Source organism: Amia ocellicauda, chromosome 3, assembly GCF_036373705.1.
Source record: "Amia ocellicauda isolate fAmiCal2 chromosome 3, fAmiCal2.hap1, whole genome shotgun sequence".
Classification (NCBI taxonomy): domain Eukaryota; kingdom Metazoa; phylum Chordata; class Actinopteri; order Amiiformes; family Amiidae; genus Amia; species Amia ocellicauda.
Window position 1 is genome coordinate 39,545,049 of NC_089852.1, and position 10,587 is coordinate 39,555,635.

A 10,587-nucleotide genomic window follows, 5' to 3' on the forward strand; every position below is an offset into this window, starting at 1 on the left:
AAATTTGTGAGTATATGGTGACACCATGGAGGCATGACCTTTAAATGGGTGGGGTCTAGAGACGCACACAGGCTGGGATCTGTACAGGGGGAAGTGATTTAATCTATACACTGTACAGAGCTCCACGATTCAAATAAATCCAAACAAAAATCCCTTATTTGTTTCACACCCTGTACAATTGGGAAGGATGTAACACCAGTTGGCATCTATCAGTCAAGCTGACAGTTTCCTGTCAATGGACATGAACACCAGATTAGACCTGACTGTTGACGTAAGTCTCCTCGTACCTGAAATGAATCCTAGGTGGTTCTTCCCAGACAGATTGTCTTTGATTGATCCTTTTTTAGCACATTCCTTTTCTTCATCATTCATATTAGAAATTAACGCAAAAATGAAAAATTGGTGGAAAGATAATTTTTCCTGGAGTCTTTAAAATGGTTGTACTTCCCGTCCATTTACCATCTTGGCAGTTCTGCCTTTCTTAACTAATTAGCCTTCTGAATTAAATTAATATTGCATATCCCTTATGTATTGGTACCTAATACCCTTTCCATTGAGCGGGCAGGGTGACTAATATGATGGAGAGTTCGCTGGCTCCAGTCCCACTCCACCTCACATCACGGCTCTTTTCTTAGGGTACGACCGTAATTAAAAATGACAGATTAGAACCCTTGGAACATTTCTGTTTGGCTGCGCAGCATTATTAAACAGAGTGCTGTACTCCTGTGTCCCCAACCTTTCCAAGCCAAAGTCACACCTATGTAACATAGTGTGGTGCAACATACCAATACGCCCACGCTACCCATGTAAACATTCACACAAAGATACGAAACCGAGTGTGTCCTGGAGCTCAGCATTGTGTAATTCTGGTGGGAATAATGTATTTATTTATGTAACAGTGTATTTTTCTCATCTGTCTCTTTTCCAAAATTCTGTGGCACACCCAAAACTTTATAAATCGACAAGAGACGATGACTTAATGATATACTCCAGTACCGTATACCGTATATATATTTATGATCTCCCCCATGGACACTCCAGTGGGGCAGCTACTGATATAAAAGGCTATGGTTTATACAGTCTCTCTTTACTACATTGAAATACTTATACTTCATTTTTATCAAGTACAATTTCATACAAATCATAGGTTTCATTTATAGCTACAGATGAAGGTAGGGGTGGTCTTATAAGTAGTCTGTTTAATGTATGCTCTTGATTTAATTTAGCTATATTTAGCATTAAAATGAACTTAAGTGATGAAATTAGGTTTACGTTTTGATCCAGGCTATGGTTTGTAAACGTTTCGTTCGGACCTCCAGGATTCCCCTTGACAGTTTCACAAGATAAACTCATCCATTCATGTCTTTTGAATTTACGTAAATTCGCTTTAAAAGAACATGAACATAAATTGATCCATATGTCCCAAATGGGACTCACTTTAGATTTTGAGAAAGTTAGCCCAGATGCACCAGGGAAAAGATGTCTGTCTGGTAGAAGCCAGTAATAAAGAATCCTATTTTAAGTTAATGCTCAGGCCTAACTGCACCTAATGGGGAAGCCTCTGTCTGTTACCGATGCCCAAGGGTACCTTATACAGCATGGAGGAACCAAGGCTTCAACACACAAAAATATCGATGGAATTCCTTTTTTTTTTTAATAACTTATGGAAATTAAGTATTTGCATAACTACTTTTTGTATTCATGCAAAAATATTAAACCTTAAGAGGGAAAATATAGGACAAATCCCAACTTGTTCACCAAACATTTTATCAATTAAAACAATTCTAATCTAGTACATTTTAAACCTCTGAATTTAGTTAATTTATTTATAATATATTAATTTTATATATATATCATGTGTAAACTATTAAGCTGTTGGTGAGTGATTTCAGTTGTATCGTATAAAACTAAATTGGGAAATAAATGTACCCCAAAAATCTGTATTATTTCATATTATGGTCATGAGTAGCACACTCAAAATATGTTATAACATTTTGCTTTTTAACAACTACAAATATAATACGCTTTATTTATTTGGATCATCCTTTGTGCTTTGTGCACAATCATGTTCCTAGAGCTAATTTTGCAATCCTAAGTCCTTTTTGTTTTGTGATTAGATTGCTGTTAAAGCATTTTGGGACATACTGAACTGTATAACTGTATAATTATACCATTTGTTCCTATCAACCAATCAGCTCTTTCATGAATGCAAGCATTCTAATTAAGCGTCACTATCTCTCTCTATATATGTCTTTGTATGTCTCTATATATATTTATATATTTGACAATGTGTGTTTATATGTGCATGAACATGACGAAAGACAAAAAACATAATTTGAATATATGTAAATTATGTTCATCCAAACTCCATTGTGATGTCAGTTGTAAACAGGGCTTGCTATTACACTGGTTGCAGGAGGACTCTGTTGCTGTTATTTTCTAAACAAAAAGCACTGTGGCTCTGTTGCGCTGTATAAATTGCTTCACCATCACAAGATTGATCATTTATCCCATTAGCGTCAGTGGCGAGACATGATAGCTGCTCTCCTTCGCTCTGTTCCACCGTAATGTTGTTTGACGATGGGGCTTGAGAGAGAAGAGTCCATTAATTGAAAGCATTCCACAGCCCCCCCCCATGGTTGAGACCCATGCTAATGTCGAAGAGATCTCCCCAGCCTCGTGGAGGTGTGCTCTGCGACCACAAGAGAATGCATTCTCCAGCCTAATGAAGCAGATCGGTTTCAGCAGGCAGGGCTAATGCTTTCCCCGCGCTCTGCTCAGAACCAGGGGAGTGCGATGGTAATTTTTTTTTTTTTTCCTCAAATCAATATGTCTGACAGTGGATTGAGCTCGCCTAGGGAGATGAGAGCTTTTACTGGCCTTCTGCAGAGAGTGTCAGCAGTGTAGCTTTAGCCCTGGGAGCAGCAGACACGGATAACAATAGAATAATTTAGCCCAGTTCAAAGAGCTTTTCATGCTAAACAACGTCCTCTGAAATGAGCTATACTGCTGCCGACACTCCTCTCATTCACTCTCTCCGCCCCAGAGGGCATACAGGGTAATCCCAACAGCACAAGCCTCCCAGCCTTAGGGGGGCGGAGACCTAATTTGTCAGACCTCCTTGGGTTGGAGTGTTCTGTGATCATGGTTTTCATTTTTATGTTCTGTAAAGCAGACTGCTGCCAACTGACCTCGGAACTGAACTATTGCCAGTTAGCATGACTTCTACTAAGCTTCCAATGCTGTCGGGAATACTGGTAACAAAGGTGTGAACTGTCCAAGCAACTGATCCGCTTGATTTCACTTGACAACGTTGTCTGTTATCATGGACGAAACCAGAGGATCGTGTTAAGATTCATCATTATGGCAGAAGCTGCAATATTTGTTTTGGCCAAAAACATTAAATGTTGAAGGATGATCGAAATTCAGACTTTCCAGCCACCCACACTGTTCTTTCCAGCATGTTGCAGAGAGTTTGTTTGGGGGCTGTGCGTTTTCCCACCCCAGCTCGTGAGGAACGGGAGTTTTAGTGCACACTGTTTTATTGTGCCATTCGCCTTCTCGGCCTGTTTCAGTCAGGCTTGACTATAATGTATAGACCCACAGTAGACCGATCAGAAGTGATGGGAAATAAACAAGCGTTATTCCTCATTAGTCTTAGTGCTTTTTCCATTGTCTGTCACGTCAGTAGAAAGGTCTTATTATCTTTCTTTCTCACAAAGCTATTAAAGTCGTGAAAGGTATTTATCTCAATAAATGTCTTCTGTATCAACACACCAATGGAGGGAGGGATGGATTGGTAGATAGACAGATAGGTTGATAGATTTAGATATACATGTGTTAGGAATGTTTTGTACAACAATCAGGAATGAAGTATGGGTTTCTAATTGCGAGAGGTGCGGTATTAATTTAACAAAGTACAAAAGGGTTAGTTATGTGATGGCAGGGTGAAAACATTCAATCCCGAATGTTCAGTCATCTGTAACTCAAAATGTGTGAATTATCTTTATATGTCTTCCAAGATGCTGCATTGATCCCAGGGATGTTTTGTCCCAATTGATTGAGCTAAGAGGGTAGACTGAAAGCTATTGAACCTTAGTCTGGGTTGCTGCTGTAGTTTAAAACCCAGAATTGGATTTCTCTGCCCTTTGACTCCATTGATCTTGGCGGGAAATGTCTAAAACACATTCCAGACAGCTTGTTGACTTCGTTTTGTTTTATTGTTTGATTGTTTTTCATACAAATCTTACAAATTTCTACATTGGTTTGGCTGCTGTCCTTGTATATCTTTTAATGTATGCCTTCAAGGTAATTAAGACACCTATGATGTGCCATATGCCAGTGAAATGTTCTGTACAATTCAGTATTCAGTAGTTTGAAAAGTCTTTGTTTCCCGTGCTGACTGGATTAAAAACGATTTTGTTTTTGGGTTTCTGGACAGATGCTGGACGATCCATGGTGTCGAGCAGCCACACCCCTCGCTCCATGCCTGCAGACCTGACTGGCTCCATCGCTCCTCTGATTGGGGAGCGCAAGTCTTCTGCCCCCACGCACTCCAGTCAACCAATGCTCTTTACCTTTGACATGCCAGTGCGCCACAGCCACAACTCGCTGTCCACCAGTGCCCCCCAGGACTACCTGTTCCTTCACCAGTGTATGAGTAGGAAGACGGACAGCACCAGGTAAGAACCAGGGCATCTTAGTCTGTAGAGGTATACCCAGTAGCCCTAGATTTCAAAAGGTTATGATTAAGATTATGACCATGACTTCTGTGCTATCTTGGGTTGTTCAGCTGCTTGCAGTCTTGAAACTCAATAAACGCAAAGGTAGTGTGACCCTCTTTTTTTAATAAAGACAAACTAACAATATTAAAACATATATCACAGGACGAGCTATACCTGTGGTTGACAGTTTGACAGTTCTGCACTTGTCCCAAGCCAGTGAGTAAAGCCTGTTCACATCCCATTAACCAATGGCAGTACCTTTTCTACAAGTCTGCCCTTTACTGTGAGTTATTGTTAGAGGGTCACGGAGAAGCATAACTCTTCTATTGACTTTAAAATATGAACATTACCTCACTTGGGAATTACAAGAGGAAGGGCATATATGTAATAGATTCTTATAGTAAGTGGAAATTTATTAAAGCCCTAAGGTATTGTTCACGAGTTATACATAGAGAAACATTTTCCTGCTGTCTTGAGTTGTATTCTTGAAATGAACGTCTTTGGTTACACCGTATAGGACATTGAATCTAATTTAATGAGCTGTTTAATGCCTTTTAAAGGAGCCGTATAAACAAACAGACCTTCACACACGCAGATGAAATCTCGGCCACAAAATATTAAATAGAATCATTTGTGTGCTATGAGAAAGTTACAATCCCGTGCTTTTGGAGATGGAAAGTTTAAAAAGATATTAGTTAGAAAGGATGTACACGCTTTTGTCCATGTCTTTACCTTTAATGGTTCTAACAATGAGACATGTAGCTCCGAATCTTTTAAAACCTTTTACAATCCTGGCTGTTTCACTATAACTCAGCAAGTATGTCAGTGTTTTAAATGTGAAAGCCTTGACAAAGATTAAGCCTGTATTCTCACAGAGGTAAGACTTTAAGTGCACATCAAAAATCAGTACAAATGGTCTTACACAAGTTACAGATATTAATATTATAGTCTGGGTCCACCATTGTGAAGAATCTTTTGGGGAATAAACTGAAAATGTGGGATAGACTGCCTTTGGTACAGAACCCACTATCAGCTCATCATATGACACATAATTTGCCACATAAAGTAAATCTGTGCAGTTATGCTATAAAGCAGGGCTCCAAGTAGAGTTTGTTTTATGAAGAAAAACAAACAATAATAAAACAACCATAACACAAACACTATCTGCTGTGTCTGGACACAGGCCAAAATGATTGCTGTGGGAAAGTGAAATAGACTAGCTTGTATCTAGACTTTATCTCCAGTATCTCATATATAGACAAATGTGGAAAACAAAATGTTTCTTCTCATTCTGCTGTTATAATTCACTAGTGCTTGCATTTTACTTCAGCACAATGCCAGGATAGATGCTATGATAACCAGTTACCTCTGTCTGGTTGCAGTTTTATCTGTTTTGGGTGGTTTAGCTTAATCTTAATCCCATACTTGGCTCAGTACAGTCAGTATTGCCTTGTGGATGCCAGTAATACGTATTGTTATGGTAACGCTGATTAAATTCGTTTGGATTAGGCATCAATGGTCAATTTTTTTAAAAAACAATAATCAAGATCATAGAAAGATCAAAGTAGCTATAGCACATAAAAAACATTATAGGTGTAACATAAATCCTAAGGAGTTAACCAAAACTTTCAGATGTGAGGTGTTTGTAGTTTGGGTACTAGGCAGTATAATATGTGTATATGACACATATTTGCATTGCTTGGAACTGAAATCTCTGTGTCTGCTGCCTCCTTGTGGCACAAATGTGCATTAACACTTTATTACAACAGAGATTAGGTGTGGTCTGATTAATTGATTTCTGGAAAACCATAAGCATGTTGTTTTCCAAGAATTGTCATATTCAGTTCTGTGGAAGAACAATGTTTTGCATACCCTTAGATTGACTACCAGTATCATCACTATACATTTGAATTTTGAATTCTCTAGAAAACTGTTCCGAATTCCTGGTTTATACAGCTAGAAGCAGGATATAATTTAAGAAACCAGACCTGAAGTAAACATACAATTTGGAATTACTGACAATTATGTTAATGACAGAAAATTATATCTGGGAGATATGTAAGGTTATTTATTTCTCAATATACCGTGTTTATGTATTTACACAAATTTAAAGGACATGATGAGTTGGTATTTCTCCACACACTAAGCACCTCTTTAATTAAACCATAATGTGGCTGTTGTAGTCCCCTTGGGAAGATATTGAGTTTCAACTCGGATTCTGAATACACCAAAACCAAAGCATGGGGATCATTACAAACAGATGGTCCCATCAATTCCACGTGGTGAATTTAGATGTATGTTTTTCTTACACTCGCTTTGTTTGGTGAACAGTAATGGGATTAACACACTTTGCTTAGCAAATACAGTGTCCTGTAGCCTAAATACCGCAAACTTAACCAATCTGCGCTTGAACTTCCAAACAGACTGTGTATTGTGGGATTGAAATGGATCCAGAGTTGTGTACAGCAGATACTGAGCTGACGGTACTACACTCTAAAGATACATTGACAGGAACCTGTTCAAAAATAGTTGATAAATATAATCACACTTTGTTTATGAGAAGTTGTATTTAATGGTAGATATGTCTCCATCATGGAAAGACAAGTTTGATGCCGTTTAATAAGTGAGAGATGCCTGTATGTGTTAGTGTCACCTTGCCGTGGGAGAGCATCACAGGTTGTGTCTGTTTTCAGGAGTGCCAGTTTCTCCCAGTGTACGAGGAGCACCCTGTTGGTGGGCAGCGACTCAGCGGTGCAGAAACTCTCGCACGGCTTCAGCCACTGCCTCAGCGGGATGGGTGCCCAGCTGCATGGCTTCTACAGCCTGCCCAAGCCCGGCAAGCACCAGTCTTCCCTGGGGGACTCTCCTCGGGAAAGCTCTTACGACCTGCCCCGGGGTTATGGCTCGGAGGGCCACGTGCACGGCAGTCTGACCGAGCTGGAGCTGGAGACTGAGGAGGTGTACTCTTTCAAGACCCCGAACAATGCCCCCGCCGGGCAGCTAAACGACCGCCCCCCCGACAACCACGACCCCCCCACGTCACCGGGCTCCTTCTACCAGACCCCCCGTACTTTTGACAAGAACCACAATGCCGTGGCGCCCGCAGGCTCAGAGTCCCCTGCCATACCGCCACCCCGGCCCCCCAAACCCAGTCATGGCTCGGAGCTCAAGTGGGGCAGTCCCAATTCACTGGGGGCGCACAATGGAGAGGCAGCCACAGTGTCCGCCACCCCCCGGAGGAACACCCTGCCAGCTGTGGAGAATATCAGGCTACACAGAGGTACCTGACTTTTTCCAACCCTCCTACAAGTCTATACTGTCACAACACAACTTATTAATATGGCACTAGTTAGAAACCATTTTCTGTGCTAATATAGTTTATTTTTATTTTTCCCAGTGACACTTAAATCCTAATCCAATCAGAAACGAGGATCGCTGGTACATGCAGTGTTATTTCATAGGCAAGAAAGTTAACAGGGATAAGGGAGAGAAAATAAAGCTATGGCTCTAATGGCAAATAAACTTTTTTTCATTGGAAAAAGTTACATATATAAATAAGCATGTATTTTACCCAGGGATCTGCTCACTTAGGAACTGAATGTGAAATATTTGTTCAAATATTCTGTGAAAGTCCACAGTTAGTCACTGTGTCCCATCCTCTCTCATGCTTTCTCTAAGAATGGTGGGTAGTACATTTCAAAACCGAAGCTAGAACAATATTAATAATAACAAATCATATCACTGTTACAGAATAACCTCTTTCTACCCATACTTGCCCTGGATCAAAATCAAAAGGGCAGTCTAGCTTGGTTGGGGTTTGGAGGGTAATGAAAGTCAAGCCACACGGTGCTTCAGGGTGCTTGTTCCGGGCGGATGAACAGAGCAAGAGGCCAAACATCCTGCTCTCAGGTCCAGCCTTCCTGATTTGATCAGTCGTGATCCAGGCAGGCCTAGATGGGCCAGACTTCAGTTTCTCAGTGTGAAGCCAGGACCTCAGCTGCTAACCCGACAGCAGAAAAAGCAATTCTCTGGATCCGGCCTTCATGAATCAAAATCATAGAGTGTTAAAAGCAGGCTTCGCTTCATTCCACCTGCACTTTCTGGAGTGAAAATTGGTCCCGTTCTGCTTGTCTTTTATTTCTCTCCTTTATTGACATGAGCAGCACGTAATAAAAAACTTTGACCAACCACATAATTACTGGAAGAGACTGGTAAATTTGCATTGCAGTTCAGCCATGGTTCTTCTACAGTCCTCCATTGTTCTCTATCTCCTTCACAGGCTCGTCCTTCGAGACAAACGACCACCACAGGCAAATCTGCCTCAGCAACAATGGCCAGTCTGTGGAATCTGTCAACGACGGCTTCAGTTCTTACCTCGTAAGTCCCTGCTTCCTCCCACAGATCATTTTGAGAGATTGTTTCAGATGACCTACAAATAATACCACCCCGCAGTGCTTAGTGTTTTTTTGCAGCTTTTATGCAATCCACTGCCTCGGTTTTAATTGTAATGGCCTGCAGATTGTAATTAAACTGTTCTGTGCTGTGGGATTCTTCAATTACTAGTGTTAACACAGTGCTGGGCCTTGGTTGTGTTACAGAGAACTAAACCGCCGGTGGCTCGGTCGGACAGCGGTGACTCGGAAGACAATTACGTGCCGATGAACCCGGGCTCCTCCTCCTCACCCTTCAATCCCTCCCTGGCAAACAGCTCCCAGAACGTCTACATTCCCATGAGCCCCGGGCCGCACCACTTTGATTTCCCAGGGTTCTCTGCCACCCTCCCCACCCGGAAAGGCAGCACCGCCTCCCTGTGCCACCGGCCAGGGCGGCTCAGTGACGTCACACCCCCTCCTGTCAACCGCAACCTGAAACCTGACAGGATGTGTGAGTGCTTGTCCACAACTGTCAGTCGCTCAACCTTAGCATTTAGAGAACTGAAAAGACACAGAGTGGTAACAAACACTGATTTAGACTATGTGTGCGATATGTAGAACTGTGTCATATTTTGAGAGGCTTTACATGTTTGTTTCCTTGTTTTCGGGTCCTGAGATGTGTTTCCAGTTAACAGATGTTTTTTGTTTGTGTGTTTTTAGCAAAGCCAACACCACTGGACTTGAGGAACAATGCTATTATTGACGAGCTCCCATTCAAATCCCCAGTCACCATGTCCTGGTCCAGACCTGTGTAGGTATCATGATAGTTCTCTTCCTTCCAACCACTAAGCATTTGACCAGTGAGAAGCGCAGGCAGGGGGTTGTCGTGAGAGAGTGACGGTTCTGTGTTTTGTTACAGGCCGGTGATGAACTCCATCTCCTCACAGCACTGTCGACCCATTTCCACGCAGAGCATCACCAGCACGGATTCGGCCGACAGTGAAGAAAACTATGTTGCAATGGTACAAAATATAGAGCTGTGACCTTTGCAGTTGTTTTCAAAACCCACCTCGTGCCAGATCATGAACACGCATACAAAATTAAATTGCCTTGATATAGTTTGAGCTTTTTTGGGACGAAGAAAATTATCTATTTTTACCACAATGTGAGCATTTCATCAGAGTCTTATGATCCACTTTAACTGCCGGCTGCAGAGAGCTTTCCTACCATGGGCGTGTACTTCTCCGGCCGTGGATCCTTGCAGAGAGCCATGTTCGTTCCTGACACTAACCCTCGTTTTCTTCGTTTGTTTACCAGCAAAACCCAGTGTCTACCTCGCCTGCAGTGAGCGGCACAAGCAGTCCAGCACCCAGAAAATGTGGGAATGTCGACTACCTGGCCCTGGACTTTCAGCCAAGTTCCCCAAGCCCACACAGAAAGGTAGTTGCGTTACCTCTTAAAATTAAACTGTGTATTTCCTAAGGATGAAT

General features: G+C 41.7%; 1 protein-coding gene across 1 annotated transcript in view; it reads left to right on the top strand.

The window, feature by feature from the left end:
• gab2 (GRB2-associated binding protein 2) overlaps positions 1 to 10,587 on the top strand; it is a 51,049-nt gene that overhangs the window by 35,296 nt on the left and 5,166 nt on the right. The window contains exons 3-9 of the mRNA XM_066699389.1: positions 4,442 to 4,682; positions 7,418 to 8,004; positions 9,004 to 9,101; positions 9,323 to 9,608; positions 9,818 to 9,908; positions 10,017 to 10,119; positions 10,415 to 10,537. Of these exons, the coding sequence (XP_066555486.1) occupies positions 4,442 to 4,682; positions 7,418 to 8,004; positions 9,004 to 9,101; positions 9,323 to 9,608; positions 9,818 to 9,908; positions 10,017 to 10,119; positions 10,415 to 10,537 (1,529 nt within the window). The remainder of the gene's footprint in view (positions 1 to 4,441; positions 4,683 to 7,417; positions 8,005 to 9,003; positions 9,102 to 9,322; positions 9,609 to 9,817; positions 9,909 to 10,016; positions 10,120 to 10,414; positions 10,538 to 10,587) is intronic.